This window comes from Seriola aureovittata, chromosome 8 (genome assembly GCF_021018895.1).
Source record: "Seriola aureovittata isolate HTS-2021-v1 ecotype China chromosome 8, ASM2101889v1, whole genome shotgun sequence".
NCBI classification, from domain to species: domain Eukaryota; kingdom Metazoa; phylum Chordata; class Actinopteri; order Carangiformes; family Carangidae; genus Seriola; species Seriola aureovittata.
The window spans coordinates 20,109,132-20,132,352 of NC_079371.1; the positions used below are offsets into that span (position 1 = coordinate 20,109,132).

General features: G+C 45.8%; 1 protein-coding gene across 6 annotated transcripts in view; it reads right to left on the reverse strand.

Annotated features, from left to right (window-relative positions):
• Window positions 1–23,221, reverse strand: part of ebf1a (EBF transcription factor 1a) — a 56,035-nt gene that overhangs the window by 14,665 nt on the left and 18,149 nt on the right. For all 6 annotated transcript variants that reach the window (XM_056383412.1, XM_056383413.1, XM_056383410.1 and 3 more), the window contains exons 7-10: window positions 10,042–10,123; window positions 9,350–9,491; window positions 6,846–6,976; window positions 5,083–5,209 (exon numbers count right to left, since the gene is read on the reverse strand). In XM_056383412.1, coding sequence (XP_056239387.1) covers window positions 5,083–5,209; window positions 6,846–6,976; window positions 9,350–9,491; window positions 10,042–10,123 — 482 coding nt within the window. The remainder of the gene's footprint in view (window positions 1–5,082; window positions 5,210–6,845; window positions 6,977–9,349; window positions 9,492–10,041; window positions 10,124–23,221) is intronic.

Below are 23,221 nucleotides of genomic sequence, written 5' to 3' on the forward strand. Positions count from 1 at the left end.
ATAATAACCCACAGAGCCGCAGGGGGAGTGTGTATGAAGGGGTGAGGGGGTAGCAGAAGTAGGAGAGGAGGCTAGGGCGGAGTGGGTGGAGGGGTGTTAGAAGTACGAGCTTCGGGGGGGGGGGGGGGGGGGGGGGGGGGGTAAAAGGAGGTGGATGTTTGGGGCGCAAAGAGTAGGAGGTGAGGGGAGGGGTGGGGTGAGGCATAATTGAGAGGTCAGGGTGGTGGAGTCGTCGTGGAAACACAAGAGAGGAGGAAAGGAGATGGAGGAAGAGGAGGAGGAGGGGAAACTACAGCAAGTGTCCAGTAACCCTGTCTCCTTCTTCTCCAGTGTCACAACACTGTGCGTTTGTGTGTGTGTGTGCGTTTGTGTGTGTGTGTAGTGTACTTGCAGGGTTAGGTAATTGGCTCTGAGGCTTGATGTTAACACCTTAACAGGCCCTCAGACAGTGGGTAAGGAGCTGATCATATCACAACCTTCTGTTTCTCTCTCTTTCTTACTCTCTACTCCTTCGTCCCCCCTCCCCCCCCTTTCCCTCCCCTCTGCAGTCTCCAGTGCTCAGGTGTGATCTCATAAGCGCTCCCTGGCGATCGATGCCGCCAGTGGCAGGGGGTTCAATAGCCCTGAATTACGGCTTCATTCCCCCCACCGCCCCCAACCCCCACCCCCTTCACACAGATGAGAGCTGCCCCCCACTCACCACCACTGCGCACACACACACACACACACACACACACACACACACACACACACAGCACCCCCACCAACTACTCACAATCCAGATCAATACCTTACAATTTAATTTTTATCCATTTTTCCATAAACCCCAAGATTGCGTTTATTTGCAGAATCCGACAAGCTAAATAAAGCATCGCTTGAACATGTCAGGGAGACTAATGCACGGCTGGAAATTCATACACAGAAAACAGATGAGTAGAGCTTTTTGCTCCTAAAGGAAGGGAGAGGCTGAGGCTGAGGTAGGAGGAGAAGGAGGAGAGGATGGGGGGGGTGGGGGGGGGGTGCTAAGAGATTCTACAAATCAATGGAGGTGTGGATGCTACAACAATCTACGCTCTAATTATCTGTTGCAAAAAGTGCATGTCAACAGTTAACAATACCTGACAGCATGGATCCTCGCTGGGAAAATGCAAATTCAAAAAAAAATCTGGATGAAAAGTGTACGCTTGAATTAAGATATAAGAAAACATAAGAAACCTTTCCCCCTGGTGAACGACGCTCATTTCAGCAGGGTATAAAATAATCTACGTTCGAAATCCATTTACATCATCATCATGGAGCAGATGCTCCTGTAATAAGAAGGGAGCATGCTAAAGAGGGAAGACAAGCCACATGGTGCAGAAAATTAATCTCAATCTCAAATAGAAGTGTGAATTTCCTCGCAGTTAAGACTGTGTGCAGTAAATGTGAATGTGTGCAGCTATCTCAGCTGGCCCTGTCTCCAGCTGGAGACCGGCCGTTTTAATCAACAGCAGGCCTCCACCCAAGCTCAATAAAAGACAGCATTCACAAATAGGAGCAAGACAAGTAATTGACCAGCTCTCGGCTGCACCCCACTTTTATTACCAGATGACTACATGCTGCATTTGTGTGTCTGGGCAGTGTGAATGTGCTCATGCATGAGTGTAGGTGCATCACATGTGGAATATGTATGTAAATCTATGCTAACTTTGTATATGTATCGAGACAGGCAGCAGATATTCTCGCTGATTATCACACGAATTGCACCAAAATCATTACATCAACAAAATCATCCTCAAGTATGTTTCTAAATTTGAAAGTGTTCAAGGCAAAACAATGTTCCCCAATGTGTTTGACAAGCTGACTTCATCACTATGTGGAACAGCTTAATTAGAGCTAAAATACATCTGAACTTTACAGAGAATGTTCATGCTTTCAGCACTTGGTGTGTTTCACTGCAGTGTCTGTGGTGTATAAAATGACAGACAACTGACAGTAACTTCCTCCACTCCTAAAACTAATTTGGAGCTCAGAGGCAGGCGGAGAGAGACGGAGAGAGATGTCAGCAGCATCCCGGCTGGTTTAAATTCTGTTCTTGACTTTTGTCTTTTCCCTTGCTGTTCCTGCTCCTCCTCACAACTGAGTGATGTTTCCTACACACCTAATCTGCACTCAGCGCTGAAAAACTACCCCTAATGTTTGTGCGTGTGTGTGTGCGGATGCGCGTCGGTGCGCATGGTGCCGGCCTTAATGTGAGCCAGCAGAGCCTTTTAATATCAGCAGAGGCTGTAGTGGAAGCACTAAGCAGACAAGGCTGCATACTGAGGAGGGAGGGATTGCCTTTTGAACGACAAGGGTGATTCATCAACTCCCCCAATCTATGGCCAGTATCCCTGTGTCACACACGCACACACGCACACACATGGGTCCTAGTGGCAGAGAGTATTATCACTCTATATTGCATGGAGAAAAGAAAAGGGAGAGCTTCTCTGATGAATGTTACAAAGACAGCAATCCAGTAAAAGGTGATACACAACCAAACACGGAGATGCATTTGTACAGGGGGAGGGGGGGGCAGGCAATGACCTGATAATGAGAGAGAGAGAGAGAGAGAGAGAGAGAGAGAGAGAGAGAGGAGAGAGAGAGAGAGAGATTAGGGAGAGCTCTCAGCCCCAGAGGTGGGTAAGGCAGAGGGCAGAGAGAGGAACAGAAGGGGGATAAGGGGATAAAAAGACAGAAGAAGAGCAGAGAATGAAAAAAAAAACATTCTTTTATTCTTATCAGTGGAGAGCTTAATTGCCTTTGATGAGTCTAATTGGAGCTTTCTGAAGTCTAATAGCAGGGAGTCCTCAGAGACGGCAGAGGACACATTACTGTAATAGCTCCTCTCTGAATCTCCTCTGCACCAAAAGTCCCCTGCTTGTCTCCTCTGTCCTAAACTACAGCTGAAATTTTTTTTCCATTCAACAACGGCCGGTTGTGGAGTATCAACGATCACGCAGAGGAGGTTTGGGGGGGGGGGGACGAAAGACCTATAGATGGGCTATGTGTGTATGTGTTGGGTATGTTTGCAAAGTAGCAGTAGCAGCAGTATTGGGTATGTGTTGACTTAATTAGGTCTGTGAGCTGCTCGCTTTCCTCTCCTCAGCAGAAGTTGATTAGCAATGCCAGCTGTCCCCAATGTAATTCAGTGTGCGCATGTGTGTGTGATCCTGCGTGCACATGTAATATAGGAGTGTATGCATGTGTGTGTGTGTGTGTGTGTGTGTGTGTGTGTGTGCGTGCGTGTGTGAGCGTGGGGCTGTGTCGATGTGTGTGTATGTGCTAGCTGCCAGCTGCCATGCAGTGCTGCCAATCCTCCATGATTAGTACCCACTGGCAACTGGGCTCAAACTGGTGCCAAACAGACCCAGGAGGGCAACATGGCCCATGGTAATCCTCCATCCCTCCATCCCATCCTTCCCATCTCTCCTCTTTCTCATCTACATCTCTGTCTCTCCACTCTCATCAATTGCTTTTTCTGTCCAAATGCTCTGCTCATCCTCCCATAGCTTTCTGCCTCTCCGTTCAAGATACCAAATGTGAGCAGGTTCCTCCTCGCCAGGATGAGGTAAAACAATAAAAAAGGGCTGATAAAGGAGCTATGGGAGACGTACAAATACCCACTGAGGGTACAGAGCGATGGCTGAAGTGAAGTGTGTGAAGAGTAAAACTGGGATCTATGCCTCGACACGGTTGACTGTGTCACTGTGAAGGTGCCAGCGCTTGGCAAGCAGCATCACAGTGTGTGTTCAGCTCCCAGTGGATGACCTCTTGCTACCTCTCACCTGTTGAGATTCTTCTACGTGCATCCACAGAAGCCAAGAGGCAGACAGAGAGAGGAGAGGAGAGGGGATGAATTCATTCAAAGGAGCAAGTTTTGAATAAGTGAATGTGACAAGGTGAAAGAGTGGAGGGCTGGGAGGAGATAGGACGATTATGCATACGGTTCCCACATGTCTGGCACATTTAAAGGCTGCGCACACACATGCACACACCTACACACCTTTCTATACACACAGCCTCTGTGAGTCTGGCAGAGTGCTGGCTGTTGGACAGCTCTGGCATGGCAAAGACTGCCCACCCATCTGCCCTCTGTCTTAGTAATGCAGTTACTTGTCGACGTGCATGTGCGTGCTGAGTACATTTACGCATACGTACAAACAAACACAGGCGACCTATCGCAGCCTTTCTCATAAGTACACAAACACAGAGTCATAATTATGACGTATGGACATGGGTTTTGTCCATGCACAGTAATTAGGACACACACGAGATGCAGAAAATGCATGCCGCCGACACCACGCACACGCTCTCTCTCATTTGTGATTTTGTCAAATGTTGGCAATTCCAGCCGGGGCTTACAGCCTAAGTCTATCAGTGGTTGAGATTACAGACAGATTTATGTGATTCACAGTCTCCCCTGGGACCTGTGGCCCTGCATTGGTTAATCACCGCTTCACATTCACTCTCTCTGCCACTCTTTTCACCGCATGGCTATAACTCTGCACCGATACGTTCTGATGTAACAGCCGAGCTATTCATGCCACCGCACTCAAAAATCACACTCTCTGCATGGACCTCTTCCGTTCTGAGTCAACGTCTTTGACAGGGTTAAATCTCGATAATCCCACTAATCAAAAGGTTAAACCTCCCCCCCTGACCTTCACCTGCTTCATAAAAGAGAGCAAACACTTTTCCTCCTCTGATCATTGGCCTTTTTTTTACTGAATTATTGAGTCATGTTCTTGTTTAGCATGCACATTTTTTCTCCAGAATCAGCACGGAGAAAATGACAGTTAATAAACTGTACCAGGTTTTAGCAGATATTGCAAATGTACAGGTAAAACTTTAAAGCCTTGAGGTGAAGAATTTTTTAATCAGATTATAGCTTTTTAATAATATTACTCTAAAAGGTATATGTTGTTGTTTGTAGAAACCAGGGGAAAATTGCATCAGTAAAGCTAAAGCTATATTATTGTCCGATGGCAGATTTGCTGCATTACAGCTTTAGATTACTCTGTAAATTAGTGTCATCAGTAAGTGTTAGAGTATAGGTAGTACCTGTGTAGATAAAGCGTCCAGGTGTGCCTTTGCAGAACTGTTTGGATTTGTAGGACAGCGTGACCTCCACCACCCCGGGGATGTGTCTGGGTGGAGTCTGCACACGAATGGCATGGGGGGTGATCAGCTGCGGAGAGGCAGAGAGGGCAGAAAGATTAATGCAATGAAACTTCACATCCAAACATGCGCTCTGGGGACTATTCTCAGCTCGCCTCAGACCTTTCCTCTGCAGCTTTTGACTTTCTTTCTTTGTATAATCAGCCTGGAAAGGGTGCGTTAGTGCTAAAGCTCTCAGGTGGCTTCGTAGCCCAAGGCAATGTCACTGTGAGGCTTAGAATGGTTATCAGTGCTGACATGGACTCTGTAAGACGGGTTCAAAAGCAGTTATCTGTTTATGAATAAAACACACCTTCCCCTGCATACGTCTATTACAGAGTATAAGTAAACGTATAATATGCTTGTCTCTGCTGCCCCTGTCTCTGTGTCTGTCAGCTGAGGCTGTCTAGCTGCTGTTAGCCACATTAAAGCACCACTGTGTCTTAAACAGGCTCACTTAGTGTGGTTGATGAGACCACTCGCCACATACAGCACGTGTGTGTGCATGTTGAAGGGTCTTTGAAGGAAAATGGCAACAAGACAAAACACAGATGAGACCTCAATGAGTGCTCGTTTTCTGCACAGTATAGTGAACTAGCACTCAAAGCTAGCAGCGCTCAAAAGCTATCATTGCTGCTGCCAGTACCTTGAGTATGTGCACATGTGTATGTGTGTGTGTGTGTGTGTGTGTGTGTGTGTGGAGTTCTAACTGTCCCTTTCATTGCTCACTTAGCTAGGCTTTCATTCTACCATTGTCTGGCCCCACTCACCTCTCAGCGAGATAATATAGGAGCTTTTTATAGAATTATTTCTTTACTAAAGAGAAAGCTGTTTAGCTGCGCCGCTCACTGACCTTCAATTTCACACATACACTGCATTTACATTTTAGTCATGTGGCAGATGCTCCGTACAAAGAGATTCATACTGTACGGTGTGCACATATTCCAAGGAGGCAGATACAAACATAATAAAAGACAGGAAGAGAGCTGAGCAGAAGTAATAGCTGCCACAGAGAGAAATGAGAAAGCAGGCTGCTGTTCAGGTTGTAAAATATTTCTCACGTGGGCTTATAAGGCTGCAATTAATTATTGCTTTCATTGTTAATTAATCTATGGATTATTATTTCAATTACCTCATTACAATTTTAGTTTATAAAATGTTAATAGATATGCGTATTGCAAGTTTCCAGAGGCTATGGTTGCATCTTTGCTTGTTTTGTCTGAACAGGTTCAACATCTCAAATGGATTGAATTCACAATGATGTTAAACACAATAAAGGTAACAATAACTTACAGATGAGTAGCTGGAACCAGCTATTGTTTAGCATTTTTGCTCTACTTGAAATCATAAACTTCTAAAAATTGTTGTCGCTAAACCATGTTGGACTAATCATTTCGGTACTGAGGTTTTTTTTTTGCTTTTTACTTGTGATATATTACACACTTTCACCAGATCTTTATTTTTTCAAACAAAGCAATCTGAGAAGAAGAAAACACTCTTTGGTTTGTTCAAACTCTCTGACTTGTTATTACGGAGCCAAAGGCCAAAAGACGGTTGGAAACCGTTGCTTCACAGTCCAGTAGAAGGCCTCTCTTTAATATTTTAAACTAATGGTCAGGATGCACACATATGCACATGTTCCTTCAGGTGACCAGATGGTGACTAACCTCACTCCAGACCAGCATGGTTCCGAAGATGACCTGCAGGCCGTCAAAGAAGTTGTCCCCGATGATGATGACTGTAGCGCCCCCTGTGGTCCAGCCTTCACTGGGGCTGATGGCTTTGATGCTGGGGGTTGCTGCAAGATTCACAGACAAAATAGATTAGATGTTAACTGACCTAATGACAGCCCATAAAGGTCTTCGCTATTGGCACCATGTACAGTCCAATTTTCTTCTTTCACACACACACACACACACACACAGACACACACACATCACCTCTCTCCTCTCTCCCAAGGGTCGGGGCCGAGCGAGGAATACTAATCAGAGTGATTATACGCACCCCGTTATTAAACATCACCCCTGCCCTGTGTGTGAGGGCAGCGGCAGTGCGCTTGTTTTATGACACGTGGCAAAGCGTGCGGGCGTGTAAATGTCAGGTGTGCTGAGTGTCTGATCAAAGGCCACGCGACCGGGGAGCAGAGCAGAGCCAACAGTAGCTCTGCCCTCTGAATACGCCGCCTTCATTAAGCAAACACTTAGCTCTTGCTCAGCTGTCTGTTTCATACATCAGCGCCCGGCCACTGAGGACATGGCCACACAGGCTCAGCTCCTGCTTTGGTGTATTTGCAATATGTTTTGTTTTGTAAGCTCTCTGTGTTTTCTCTTAAAGCATATTCTTTATATCTTATCGGACAAAGTACATGGAATAACAACAGTAAACCACATTTTCAATAACTGGTATTCAATGTGCTTTTTGACCTTATCTGCTGGTATTATGGACTTGAAGATTACTGGATGTGATTGAAGAAAAGAACAGCATTGGGAAAATACATGTTTATACAAGCTAAATCTCCTCTCCTTAACAGATATGCAGCTTGTCAGACATGCTGTAATTCTGTAAAGCGGCATAATCCACTTTAGAGTAGGCTGACTTTTTTCCCTGCAGCCTAGCCTTTGCTCTTTGCCTGACTCCCTGTTCTGTTGATCCTCCCCAACAAGCTGGAATGATATTTAGCCCCCCGATACGCCTGCAGAGATCAACGTTCACTGAGCAGCAATCTGTGGCCGTAATCATGGCCTAAGATGCCTCCTTTTCACAGCCGCTGATATTATGTGCGCTTCATGTGTATGTGTGGATGTGTGTGTTTGTGTGTGTGTGTGTGTGTGTGGATTAACCAGATGGTGGAACGTGAATCCATGTGATAGGATTATACTTTGGGGTGTTCCTCACTGCCATCTGTTCAACTCTATGCACTGCTCATCTATTACCGCCTGAAATGGGCCCCCAAAGTTGTGTATCCTGCACACAAACTCAACACACACTAGAAAGAGAAGGGGACTGGGGAAAAAAAAAGAAAAAAAAGAAGAAACTTCCTATCATTTCATCCTTTTTTTTTTACACCATCATACACTTTTACCCCTTCCTCTCATCACGCCTACATCTCTCCAACCCCCCCCACCCCTATCTTGTTCTTTCGCTCCTGTTGTTCCTCCTTCTAACCCCCCCCGTCATCAGGAGAATAGAAAATCAGAGAAGAGGAAATTCCCAAACAAATCTCTCTGACACAGGGAACATCTGCTAGTGTACTGCGAGTGCTCTTCTTTCTGTGTAAGATCCAAGTCTCGCTGACGTCTCCAATATGTCTCGTCTTTGTGAACTTTTCTAATCGTCTGTGAGACCAGTCGCAGGGACAAGTGGTCCACCTACCTCTGGAGAATAGACATTAGAAAGACTTAACCATAACATTCAATCTTAATGCAATCTACTGTAGGCCATCATGTAAATCCCTTCTTAGTTTTTTGTCATTATCATCCCTGAGGTTGACTTTCCTCAAAGAAAAAAAAATATGTTTCTCTTATTCAATGTCTGGGAAATCGAAATGAGAAAATAACTGGATTAGGGACTTGGGAATCAGTGCGGGCTCCTAAATCATGTGCACATGTCATTATGAAGTATTAAAGGTTTGGGTCTGACTGTGCATGCGGGGGTGTGTACGTGTGTGTGCATGGGCTTTTTTGTGTGCGTGCATGGGTGTGTTTGAAAACCTGAGGGATGGGGAGTGATGGAGGGCTGGCGGATAAAAGCAGGTCTCCGAGGAAATAAAGCCAGTGTTGGCTTTAAGCAGAACAGACCTCATAAGACACATAGTGCTTATGCGAGGCAGAGTAGAAGGCCCAGAGGCAGAGACCTGAGGGGAGCAAGCCACAAGGGAGAGACAAGAGACTCACTAGCTACCACTCTCTCCTCTCTAAGCGTGAGTTAGAAACCCTACAAGAGAGGAAAGTGAGAATCCGGGAGGAAGCAGGAGAGAGATAAGAAAGAAAGCAAGAGAGCAGGTTTGAGAGGGATAGAGTGGAGACAGAGAGGGGTTGAGTGCAGAACCAGACAGAGGGGGGGAGAGAGGGGGTGAGGGGGGGGGAGCTGAACAGACAGAAAGAAAGTGAGGTAGACAAAGAAAAGCTAGGAGAGAGACAGAGTCTGGGTATTTTGTTCTTGCTTTTAATACCATGTTCCAGGTAGGACGGAGTTCCTTCCGAGGGGTCCAGCCTTCGGGCTCGGCGCCCGTGTTTGGAGTTGTTGTGCACGAACATGTTGTCGGACACGGCCAGGACGTGACCCTCCACGCTCACCGTAGTCGACACAACCACCTGAGAGAGTGAGAGACGGACGGGAAACCATGGAACTGAGAACGATCAAAACTATCAGCGACAATAAATCTCACGTTGATATAGGAGCTCACTACAACGCGTGGCAGCGGTGTGTGCTGTTGTGCTAAGTTATGAATAGATTCTCTGTGAGTTCATCACTACAGGTGTCCCCTTTGTCATTTGATCCGTTATTATTATCGATTACAGCCGCTTTAAATAAGGGTAAAGTAAATGTATTGATACTTTCTTTTCTTTTTGGAGCTAAAGTTCAATTTATTTTCATGCATAAATGTTCTAGAAGAAAACTTGTGGCATGTGTGTAACCTGGCTGCTCTGTTGCTTCCAGCGGTACAGTGCACTGTTGAGACCATGTCGGCTAGAGTGGGGTAGTTTGTAACTTTGTCAAAGCCCTTGGTTAAATGCTGTGGGGTGGATAGTCCAGGGGCAGGGAGGTTATGCTGTTGTCATGGTTGGTGCCTTGCAGTCCCATCAAGTGCAGAGTTACGTCGGTCCATCACATACTGTATGCATGCAGGCAGCGGCGTCTCACCTGAAAACGCCTCATGTCTCGAGGGTTCCCTGCGTTCTTCAGGCAGTTCTGGTTACACTTCAGGAAGAACTTGAGGAAGAACCTGCATATGCATAAAGAGAGAGAAACAGAGAGAAAACAGATGAGCGACTGAGAGAACATCTGTCTGTCAACGAAAGCACAGTGTAAGCCACTTTAATAAAACACAAAACACAAATAAAACAAATAAAACAGCCGTGGCAGACAAGGCTCATACACCATCCCGCCCTCATCCATCAGTTGTTTATGACAAAGGCAGTTTTCTATGTAAAAACAGCTCCGGGATATTGAGTAAGATGCTACCTTGTATATCCATCTCTGAGCTGCTGTCACAGCGTGCCATAAACTCACCGGGGCAGACGCAGCCGCCCCCACCCCCCACCCCCCCACCTCAGCTGCAGAGCCGTGTGACGGAGGTTGTGCTGTAGCTACTATGCAGCACAGTGTTGCCATTCCTGCTTCTCTCAATCTCAGTGTGAGAGACCACATCAACAGCACCTGCCATGCATTATTAATAGGCTGAGATGGCAAGTATGGCTACCCACATCAATACTTAATGAGGGAGGGGGGGTCGGAGGAGTAAAGGGGGGAGTGTGTGTGTGTGTGTGTGTGTGTGTGTGTATGAGGGGGGGGGGGGCACCGGAGGCCTGAAAACCAGAAAGGGGACGTCTGACAATTTATTCCCTAGCCCCACCCCAAGGCGGAAACCTGACAACTTCTTCTTTAACTGAAACTACAGCACTGTACATCCCTCCACTCTCCCTTCTGCATTGTCTGTCTCTCTGGAAAAAAAAAAAAAAACTATATCAAATGAACCGCGAAAATAAACAGCGCTGTGTACGAATAAACAGGAACCCTCAAAAGGGGGAAAATAAAACTACAACATTTCCCGTCCCCCTCCTCCTCCTCCTCCTCCTCCTCCCTTTGAGGTAGCTCAAAGAAGTGCTGACAGCTGAAACTGCTTACAATACAGATCTCCAGCAGCCAGAGAGAGAATCACTCCTTTGCTCAGCTTTTCTTTCATATGTCTTATTTTCTCCCCTCTGTTCATTTGTTATGGCGAGGATTCTGCACTGGGCAGCGCGTTTGGAGCCAACTGCCTTAGATATAATCATGCAAGAGCGAACGTATGACACACACACACACACACACAGACATGTCAAGAGAAACACAGTAAGCAGCACCGTGCCTTGGACAATTGCTTCATCGAGAAGAAAAAAAAAAAAAAAAAAACGAGCGCAAAAGAAGATAAATGGACAGACCAGAGTTCTGGCTCATTTCAAGGGCCAGCCTACTGCTGTGCGCATTACAAGCATCTGATGTAACACAAGAACTCGTGAATTTATCCTTGACAACTTTTAAATGCATGACAGCTGGTTAGTGGTAGACGCACTTCTTCAACTAGAGAAGAAAAAGCCTCTTATGATCTGAATAACAAACTGTCTTTTTCTGGTGCTTTTTTTTAATTTTTTTATTTCTTTCAGCTTTGTTTGTGTTCTGATTTACAATCTCCCCGACGCAAGACGCTAAATCTGAGTGAGAAGGGGAGGAAAGGAAAAAAGAGGGGGGGGGGGGTAGAAAGTGATGGGAGAAGGTGATAGAAAGATAGACAGAAAGACGAGGTGGAGAGTATGTGAAATCTGAAAGGAGAGACAGACCACCCTCCTGTATATTTTAGAAGCTGTAGGCCAATATCTCAATAATTCATGAAGAACAGAGATGGAGGTTTTTCTTTTCTTTTTTTTCTTCTTTTTTTTTTTTTTACAGTGGCTGTTGGACCCCACAGGCTGAGGGTCTCCCAACTTTCTTATCTCCTCGAGGTCAAAGAGCAACCTTGCAGACAGCTGTGGACTACATCCACTTGTCCAACATACTCCACCTTCCTCACTGCACCTCCTGTTTAATTCATCAACTCTGCTCTTTCCCCAGCTGTCCTTCTCCTTCTCCCTCTGAGGTATTCACGATGGACAGATGATGGATAAATGGAAGGAGGAAAGTTAGGGTCACCAGAGTCAGGGGTGACCAAATGAGAAGGTTAAATATTGGAGTTGGGAGAGGGAGACAGGAGGAGGGAAAAGTGAGACGGTGCTGAGATACTTGAGTGACCAAAAAAAAAAAAAAAAAAGAATAAGAGGAGAGAAAGTCAGCATGCCTCATTCGCTGTGCCATATGTCAGCGTGTCCCCTCGATCTCCTGCATGCGTGGATCACCTGATTCATTATTTACATGACTTAAGGTGTCAGGAGTCAGCCGCACGGAAACATTACAAAACTGCAGCATGTTGATTCCTCGGTGCTCTATCTCATCTCCCCGGGAGCTGGGGGACAGGAATCATTTCACACATTTACATGGCTCAACAGAGTGTGGGTGTTTGGTGGTGGTGGTGTGTGTGTGTGTGTGTGTGTGTGTGTGTGTGTGTGTGTGTGGGGGGGGGGGGGATAAAGAGCAGTGCGTGTTGATATGCAATAGCAAAGAGATTACCATAAGGATTTATGGATAATCTGATTGACAGCTGACCGGTAAATATGGACAGGAAGCTGACGATAGCCTGTAATTCTCTCATTTGGTAGGTTCAGTTCTCTGTTATCATGTTTACTTCACCCTTTAATCAATACAGAAGCAAATCTAATCTTTTGTCCGATACACCCCCACCTCCCTGCCAGAGGAGCTCTTTTAACTCTTTATCCACTACCTTGAAATAAATATTTAAACCGTTTATCCTTTACTTTTCACTATTTTTGCCTCTCACCTAACCTGCCAACTAGTTTTCATGCAACCTTAACGGCAACGTTTGGCTTCCAGTTTGGTGTGAGGTGTGTATTGGGCAGTGTACTGGTTATTGTGACAAAAAAAATTACTAAAAACCTGCAGCACACCAATTTGTAATCCTGTTTGGATGTCAATCATGATTTCCCCCCTAATTTATTCCCTAATTTTCTCCCCATTTGCTTCCGAAACATAAATATGTTGATATATACAGTATATATATCCTCTATTAGCTACTCCACAGTTGTTTACCCCCTTGACACAGCGGTTGCAGTATAAGTACCCCTGGTAGGGAATCACTGATCTATCCACTGGTCCACAAATATTCAGCTCAATCCATCTTTTAAAGGGCAGAGCAGAAAATTCTGAACGAAATCAGAGATCATTTTTGTTGCCAGTGCAATATTTCATCGGTTCCCATTATGACTTGATGACCGTATGATCGTTGCCGTAGCTACCACTGAGGACACCAAGGTGAAGTCGGTATATTATCTGGTAGTTTAGGGATTTTGACATCCTTAAGACCAATTGTTTACATTCTACAGTTGCATATATAAAGCCACAATCTTTTTAAGGCTGATTGTGGCTTTTTTTTGTTACTTTTTTAACAATGTGAGTATGTGAAACAGCCCTTCCATCATTATGCAGATTAGGAGATAAAATGTACAGATATAGATTGTTGAGAGTTAAATTAATGAGTTAAATGTGAAAGAAACAGCTAAGAGGCCGTTTTGTGTTTATTCACACATTTATCTGTTGTGCTGGGAGCGTTTAGACTCCTCACCTCAAGGATTTTTAATTTTCCTGGCTCAAAACCTGCATGTGGTCTTTCAAAATACAGATAATGATACAAAAATTCAAGTGTATCTCATCTCCAAACATCAATTTTCAGTCGATAGACAATATTACCTCCTGCATTGATTCTTGCTTTGATTATTGCCTCCTCTACCTTTTTTGTATTTGAGTCTCTCGCTGGTTTCAAGCTGTTTTACTGTGCAGACTCTGCGGCTACAAATATTACCAGTGCAAATTGCTGCACCGACCGGATTAAATGAAATAAAACCATTTCGCTCTCATGTAATTACCCCCAAATCCAGGAATGGCTGTGGAAGTGAATTTGTGTAAATAACTGCTTGGCCTCTTGAAGCCTCATGGCATAAATTTGCAACTGCGAAAACGAAGGAATAAACACATGCAGCCGGTCGCCGTAGTAATTTAATGATCTCACACTTTCATCATATCGTAACGGGCATTATTTGTCACTTTGGAGCAATTAAACACAAAATCACCCCCTGCCCATAAAAAACAAAACAAGGAAAGCAATTATAACACAACTTTTAAGTAATCCCTGTAGCATCTAAATATTATTACTGTAGTGATAAAGATTGTCTAAGCGATTAGCTAACAGCATGGAAGCCTCCGAGGGACAATTCTGTTATATTTTCTAATAATTTTCCTACATTAGCCACAAATGAGGTAAAGAGTTGTTTTCCTTGTCAAATTTAACATGGATAACTTTAGAACTGTGCGGTTTTATCGTCCTCAGTGGCTCTAGTTTATTCATCTTTTCAGCCTTTTGTTACACACTGCGCTATACATCTTTGTGCCTCATTTCTTTATTCTTTGCCCCTCCTCTTTCTGCTCTCTCTGTTTTGTTCTGATGCCGACACGCTGTAAAAATGGCTGTGGGTGATGCCATAACTCAGCCTTCCCCTCTCCCTCTCCCTCCATCCATTCCTGCCGTACAGATCATCTCAGGAAGAAAAGCACTGTGTCTGGCTCCTAATATGCTTCATGAGGTGTGTAATTCACTGTGCTCCAGAGGGGAGCCATTTGTCTCGGGGGTTAACTAAGTGACACAACAGCACTTCCCCATGCCTGTTACCACCGTGGGACATGCTGAACTAATCTAGGCAGGTAGAGGGATGGAGGATCCTGCACTTTAGCAATTAAGCATTAAGATTTGTTCGGGAAATCGATCCTAATGAAGTCAGAGACAAGTTCAAATTAAGTGTAAATATTTGTAAGCAAATATAATGTTACAGCACACAAAAAGGAGTGATAAATAAGAGGCTAAACTAAAAGTGAAGTCTGGCTTTCTCAGAGAATCAAATATCTTCCTCAAACCCTGTTTTGTGTATTTTCTTTTCTTCCCCTTGTGTTTCATTTCTCGTTTTCTTCCTCCTCTCTGCAACTCTTTCTTTCACTTTTTCCGCCATGCATCACTGACACTTCAACCAGGAGCCTGACTGGCTTGTTTTCGCAGTGACCTGTCTCCCTGCCTGCAGTATATGTTTAAGCGTGGAAGAACACACACACATACACACACACGCACACATACACACACTAATTTAGGGAGATTTATGAGGGGGGCCTTGCACCAGGAGCCATGCAGGCTGACCCCAGGGGTGTAGGGGGGCACTGGGTGGGGGAGGGGGCCAGGCTCCACAGGGGGGGACATTAATAATCCAGAACCAGGTCTGTCTGTGGGACTGGCCCTGGGCTTCGGACACCAGGCTGTAACAGTGGCCCAGTTTAGCTATACTGGGAGAGAAACATCCAGTTCCACTAATACCAGATCCACGGAAAGAAACCTCGACTAAAAAAAAAAGACAAAACATAAAAGAAAACATGAACAATCACATATTGAACACACAGGAACATGGGGGGCAGATGAAAAAAACAGAGCCCATCATACACACACGCACCCACTTCCCTCCATTCCTCAGGAGTGCTACTAAAGTAGCGGCGAGCACCTCTATATTGCCCTCATGTCTATCTTAAGTATCATGATTTATTCAAATAGAACATCTCACTGCTCTGAAAAATTCATTTCCAGCTCGCTCTGTGCATCGTCCCATCCTCCTGCTCGTCTGTATCTGCTCAATGTGTGTGCATGTCATGTCAGCTGGATTTGCCCCGTCTTTAAATATTTCTCAGAACAAATGGACCCAGGAGGAGGGAGACGGTGGGTCAGGGGGAAGCCGCGCTGTGGCTTCGCCGCTCAGGGAGAGGCCCCACTTGGGAGAGATCGCTCCTCGCTTCCCCCTCGGAGCCCGAGCTCCAGTCTCAGCTTGGGGACAGAAGTCCCAGAGACACTTAACCAATTGTGTTTCATCCATTTCATCCAAAAAGGATCATTCAAAATTCAACTGAGACATCATGCGGGGAGCATTGAAAGACAGGCAATGAGATCTCTGCTGCTCTGGAACAGCGTTGGAAGAAGGAGTAGCTGGGTTCAACAACTTGTAGCCTGATAACATCGGTACCTGTGGCCTGGCTTTGCACCAGAGCACAGGGGAAAAATGCAACCAAATAAACATCTGTGCATGCGTGTGTGTTTGTGTGTGGGAGCCTGTGTGTGTATCAAAGCCATGATGAATAAGAGGCTGTCTGGGTGATGGACAAGCTTGGCAGGCGGTGCTGATTGAAACACTTCCTCTGTCAGGCCTGGCCCATTAATCTGATGGAGACAGAGACAAAGAGAGCGAGGGAAGGAGAGGGAGAGAGGGAGAGAGAGAGAGAGAGAGAGAGAGGCTCCAGGCCCTCAAACCATTGGATTAATGAAGGGTCCTGGTCCCTCTCACCTCAGCGCTGTCCTGCCACGCTGGGACGCTCTGCTACCCTGTCCAGCCCAAACCCTGCCCTCGTGGGACTGACCAGTGAATAATGGGCCTGTCATCAGCCTGGGTAGACGCCGCCGCACAGCCGAAGGGTGTGTGTGACCGTGTGTGTGTGTTTGTAACTGTGTGCTTATGCCTGCCCGCGTGCCTCCCTGTGCAGTCATTTACCCTAAATGTTCTCCTCTCTACCTTAGTTGAAGACTGATGTATTCATATTGAATAGTGTTGATTTAAGCACATGTTAAACTTAATGCATAATGCATCGACTATATATAGCTTGATAAAGAGCATTGTGTCAACCCGGGACCAGCCCCATACATTGTGGGGATGAATGTGCCGCTTGCAAAAGTTCTTTCTTTTTGTTCCATTTAAGCACCGTATTAAATCATAACTATGACTGTGAGTGTACACAGGCTCAAGGTTATGTTTCTAAATGCAGCAGGATCAGAAATCAGAAACTTAATTAGTGTGCTGTGTTTGTTCTCGGGTAAAAAGTTGTTCCCTCCAATGGGTCTTGAGGGAGGAATATGGAAGCAGAGAGTGGGAGAGACCAAGAAAATGCGAGACAGAGAGAGTGTGTGTGTGTTTGACAAGGGAAAGACAGAGGGAGACTGATACTGAACAGAGATGTATGGCTTCCTGCCGTGTGTGTGTGAGCATGTGAGTGTGAGTGTGTGTTTGTGTGCGTGTGTCTGTGTGTGTGTGTATGTGTGTGTGTGTATGTGTGTGTGTGCGTGCACACGTGCGCGTGTGTTTTGGCCTTGCATCCCTCTGTGTTTATCAAACATATTACAGCTCCTTCTAGATTCCTCACCTGCACACCCCCAGCCTGCTACATATGGCCCACCAATCACAAAATAAGGAATCATGCATACATTAGCATAGCTAATGGCCTACCCTCTCCATTTAATATGCAAATTTCCTGAAACATTACTGAATGCCGTCTGTTCTAAATGAATAAATTTGAATCGCAATTAGAATAATCCTTTATAATTAATGAAAACTGTCAATTTTGGTTCATAAGTAATTTGATTAAAGTGGTGATGGGACACTTATGAAGTTCATCGGGCTGCAAGGAGTGTGAACACACACTTGCACGCATGCAAGCAAACACACACACAAGCTGCATGACGACCAACAGCAGGGCCGGGGCTGCATTATTGATGAAGATGATTAATAAACTTATGAAAGTGGTTGTCACACATGCCAGACCCCTTTTTTTTCCACCACCCAACACAACTTCTTTCTACTCCTTTACCACCGTGGAGAAACAACAGATCAATCACGCCTTTCTGCCACCTGACAGAGAGGGAAAAGTGAGGGAGTGATTGAAAAGGTTTCCCGGCCTCATGGTGCTGTGTCAGTGGCCTGTCTGTCCGGTGGGAGACACTGATGGACTGTCGAGAGCAGAGAGAGCGCCCCGCGCATGCACACACACACACACACACACACACACACACACACACACACACACACACACACACACACACACACACACACGCCAAGTCATTACAGGGGGCTGAAACGCTTCTCTGTTGTTTCTCACAGGAGCACGGGGCAGCGCTGCTGTTTGTATATAATAACATGTTATGAGGAGCTCATAGTTAAAGAAGACAGAGGCCGGTTTGCAACTGTGCATCAACATCCCCTTCTTCACCATTAACTCTCTCATGCTGTGTTGTGCTGCTACTGAAGCGTATAATGGTGTCACTTAAACTAGGGTCACTCAACTGTGGGAAATTGTGTATCGGTTCCCCTTGTACGGTATGTATGTGAACGTGAGCGTGCTGGTGTTTGTGCGACGGCTCGAACATGAATGTGTGTGTGTGTGTGAGAGTGTGTGTTTGCATGGCTTCAACCCAATAATAATGGTCCAGATAGTGTAGAGCCTCGCAGACTAATTAGCCAAATCACTGAGAAAATAGCAGCTTGCTAATTAATGGGTATTATGGCATTTCAGAAGTCACTGCTCTAATTGGGAGGGAACTGAGCCTCGCATTTCCATACTGCAGTAATACCAGCTTTATCCGTCCGTCTATCTGTCCGTCTGTCTACCTACTTGACATGCTTGCTTTTAAACACAATCCTCCACAGGCACGCAGGGAAAATAATTATCCTGCGTGAGCTCATATTTTCAAACATACACACAGCTATGTACAGGATGTGTACACACTAGTTTTGCATGTAAAGAAAAGTATTTTAACCACAAGGAGACAGGAATCGCAAGACAAAACATTTCTCTGACCTCTGACCCATTATCTTTAATATTTATTCAAATTGAATAGCTTTATATTGCTGTGAGAGGGAAACCTGCCTGATGCAAGTGAATTGGTGAGTAATATAATCCCTCTGAATAATTCTCCCTCTTATTTTGTGTGTGTGTGTGGGTGTATCTCCAACCAGCCCTCATCTGGTACACAACGCGTACATGCATATCCCCTATAGATTCCTCTTAACCCTATCAGACGGTGGGACAATCAAAATAGATTTGCATTCAAATGCCACATGCTCGGTATCAAATATCAAATCAAGCTGGAGTCACTGAGACAGACAGACAGTCACCTCCTCCCTGCTTCCTCCACCTCCCCTCCCGCACCACCTCCTCCTTTCTCCTCTCAGGGTCCCAGGGACTCCCATTCTCCCCCGGATCGAGGAGTGACAGGCTGTGGCCGGGGCTTGATTGACAGCCTGTTGATGCTTCTCTTTCCACCACACACAGACCCACACACACACACACACACTCACACACACACACACACACAAACACACAGTCCTCTCCTTCTACATACACTCCGCATAAACCACCTCCCCCTGCTCCTGCACTGGTCTGGGTGTCTGTGATAGCCCCTGGGCCTGTGCCCCGCAGGCTGCACAGCACTATACATACAAATCACAGTATGTCAGGCTTGTGAATGGGCCCATTTTGACTTTGTCCTTGTAAAGTCAGGCCCCCCTTGAAGCAGGCTGGATCTGTATCCTGCCTCTTTTTTTTTTACTTTCCCTCTCATTCTTATATGCACACACAGGCAGATGCATGATGGGACTTACACAATGGGACAAGTAGTTGTACTATGCACACACATAAACACACGTGCACAGAAACACACTGGAAAAATGGCAGATTTAAATGCGGTGCTAATGGGCAGCACCTCACAGGAGCAGGGCATAAATACATCAACAACAACACAACCGCATAGACCGGGTCCACACACACCATTACAGCCAAGACCTGAGGCCTAATCTCACACACTCAGCTAGTACACCTGGTTAATGTTAAGAGGGCAGTTATAGTCAATTACATTCCCATATAACGCATAAACCTCCACCCTGCCTGTGTCGGGAGAGTAATTGAAAACAGGCGCAGAACGCAACGGGGTCCAGGCAAAAAGTCAACTTCCCACCCCTGACTTTCCCATTCACTATATACGCTGTCCTCCCGTTCCATATACTGGTGTCCTGGGGGTAAATGTAAAGTGGGGGTGGTGGGGTGGGGTTGCCATTTGGATATAAGGCAGTGAAAGAGCAGGAGGATATGGAGTCATATGAGGTACCGGAGAGGAAGACAAAAGGAGTGGGAAGAGGGAGATGGTGAGGGCTTTGTCTCCCAGGTGAAGTCCAGGGGAGGAGTAGTTTAGGGTCAGGGTGAGAGGGTGGCGGACTGGTGGTGGATAGGGTGGGGTGGGGAGTTGTGAGGTGCGGTGGGGGTGGTGGGGAGGTGGGGGGGTAGCGGTTGTAAGTAGGAGTTTGAGACTGACAGGTGACATTACCCTGCGTCATGGCTGGTGGGACAGAGGGACAGAGGGCGCGATGGTTATCCAAGCAGAGAAATGTCACCGTCCAGACACCGCTGTGCCACACACACACACACACACACACACACACACACACACACACACACACACACACACACACACACACACACACACATACACAAACAAGAACTGCACAGAAACACACACACACACACACACACACACACACACACACATACACAAACAAGAACTGCACAGAAACACACACACACACACAAGAGCTGCGCACACACACACACACACACACACACACACACACACAAGCACACAAAGATCCAGGACAAAGGAGTCTGGAGTCTTTGAGAGTGGAAAAGGCTGGCTACAGTGGGCAGAGATGAAGAGATTACATCCTCTCCATTTAAAAAAGGAGGAGATGAGAATAAAGAGACAAAGCAGAAGAAAAGGCTAAGAGTCACTGACTATACTATTACGAGTCAACAACCTTGCATTTATTCATATTGTCTGCTTTCTAAACATAAGCCTCCTCTCATGAAGTTGGTCCTTTCCTCACATTTGTCCCTTTTCCAATCTGCTCGCTGCCGTTTTCATTAAAGCCTAACCTAATTTTTGGCAAAGCTTATAAAATGTCCATATTGCTGCTCATTCGACCCCATTGATTTAGTGTTTGGTTAAATATTCAGGACTGTGGATGCAATTAACATGCTGTTAATGAATAATTGATCGCATCTTAAGCGGCCATAAAACTCATGCATATTAATTATTGAAACAGGAAATATGAAAAAAAAACAACCTTCCTTGTTTTGCCTCAATCAACCTTCTTTCATTTTGTTTCTTTAGTCAGGAAGGCATGTTGAGAGTATTCGAGGGGGAAAAGTGCAGCTTTTGAGAGAGTGTGTGCATGTGTATGTGTGTGTGTGTGTGTGTGTGTGTGTGTGTGTGTGTGTGTGTGTGTGTGTGTGTGTGTGTATGTGTGTGTGTGTGTGTGCGTGTGTGGAAAGGAGACAGGCAGAAAGTGCTATGAACACTATGCAAATGCCTCCCATAAACACTGCTTTAACAGCTCTTATATGCATTTAGCTGCCTTTTGAGTACATCCATTTTGCTCATACATACATCCCCAGGTGTGTGTCTGTCTGTGTGTGTCGTAGCTACAGCTCGGTATGATGTGGAGTACAGCGCGGGTGAGCGTTGTGTTGTGACAGCCTCATGTGTGACAGAGGTAGTAGCTGCCTGTTTTGAGAGGCAAGTGTTTACCAGGAGCGAACACAACAAAAAACAAATCTAGCGAACACGGGAGGCTTGTCAGCGCGACACCGGAGATCAGTCAGCCAACGATAAGCTTCCCTCTCCCACTGTGTCTCAACTGGTGTATGGTTATAGGCTGATGTTGCCCCTGGCACCTCCCTGGGCCCTGGTGTGTGGAGAACAATGGTTTAGAGAGTGAGCTGGGGGTGGGAGTCAGCCTGAATGTGCCTCGCATTAATGCTGTGGTGCACCTGTGGTCAGGTGAATATTCAACTGTGTGTGTGTGTGTGTATGCATGAGAGCAAAACTGTGTGTCTGTGCACAGTTTGGGGGGTTAAATTCATTAGCCCTACATCCTGCACTCCTAAACCACTCTAAAATGTCTTGACATGAAAAACACATCCCAGAAGCAGCCGCACACTTCAGGAAAACACCAATTTACATCGTCGCTTGTTATTTATTTAGCACACAAAAAGCTCTCGGAGGTGTGTATGTGTGTGTGTTACCCCCATCTATCTCCCTCTCCGGAACCTGACTAACTACTCGGTGATGTTTGTGCCTCGGAGCTAAAAGTGACAAGCCGTCAATTGTGTTCCAATATTAACCCCCTCTCAATGTCTGTGTGCCCGTCTTCTTCTCTGTGATGTTGGCCTGATCAAAGAAGCAGCACTTTGGTAAAAATAACCAGGGAGAGTGAGATGGAGGACACCATGCTGCTTACAGACTGATGAACGACGGCCAGTCTTTCAGCAAAACACAGTTCCCCTGTTCTTTTCTCATTTCTTTGTCTCTCCTCCTCAGTCTTTCTCATTATCTCCTTCTTTCTCTCTCTTGAAGAGGAAACATGAGGAGTTGGCTGAGCATGATTCAGTATCTTGTGTACACAGCCAGGCGGTAAGTAGTAGTTCATGGAGTGTACAGTATACAATTTTATTGGAAGGAAGAGGCTATATGCTGAAGCTTTTTATTTGGAGAGGAAGACGGCGCATGCCAACAATTTTTCCCCCTATTTCGTCCCCACTATCCTGAAGAGCGAATGAATAAGGGCTGGGCAGGGGATAAAAGAGAGAAGCAGACCACCGGAGAGACAGAATATGATAGAAAGATGCCCCGTGTCTGTGTTTCATCTTATCTTAGTAGGTTCACCTAGCGGTGAGATTCCTCAAACGCACCTTCAGTCATCATCAAGTGGGGGGGGGGGCTGAAGGGAAAGAGACGGAGAGAGAAAAAGACAAGAGAAAAGGTAGGTACACACACACATCAAGAGAGAGAGAGAGAGAGAGAGAGAGCGAGAGATGGGAGGTGGATCTCTGTGGCTAATTCTCTGGGTGTGGGAAAGCAGAGCACCTAACACAGGTTGGCCTGGTTTCAGTAATGAGTTTGATTCTTCTCTCTGCCTCTTCAGTCTCACTGGGGACCAAGACTGCATAATAACATCCTGCACACACACACACACACAACACACACACACACACACACACACACACACAGGTCTATGGGGAGCTAATTATTCTCACCTGTGTTAATTATTGCTGTAAGCCAATCAGCGGACTCTGTGCTAATTAGGCAGTGTTAGGTCTGATTAGTGTTTTGCAGCAGGCCCACTCAAACTGTTATCTACCATACTAGTCCCCTCAGGCGAGAGAGGAGAGAGGAGAACAGGTGGATGCTTGCCCGGTGTGTGTGTGTGTGAGAGAGAGTGTGTGTATGTGTGTGTCTGTGTGTGTCCTCTCGCTTAATAATAAATAACTGAAG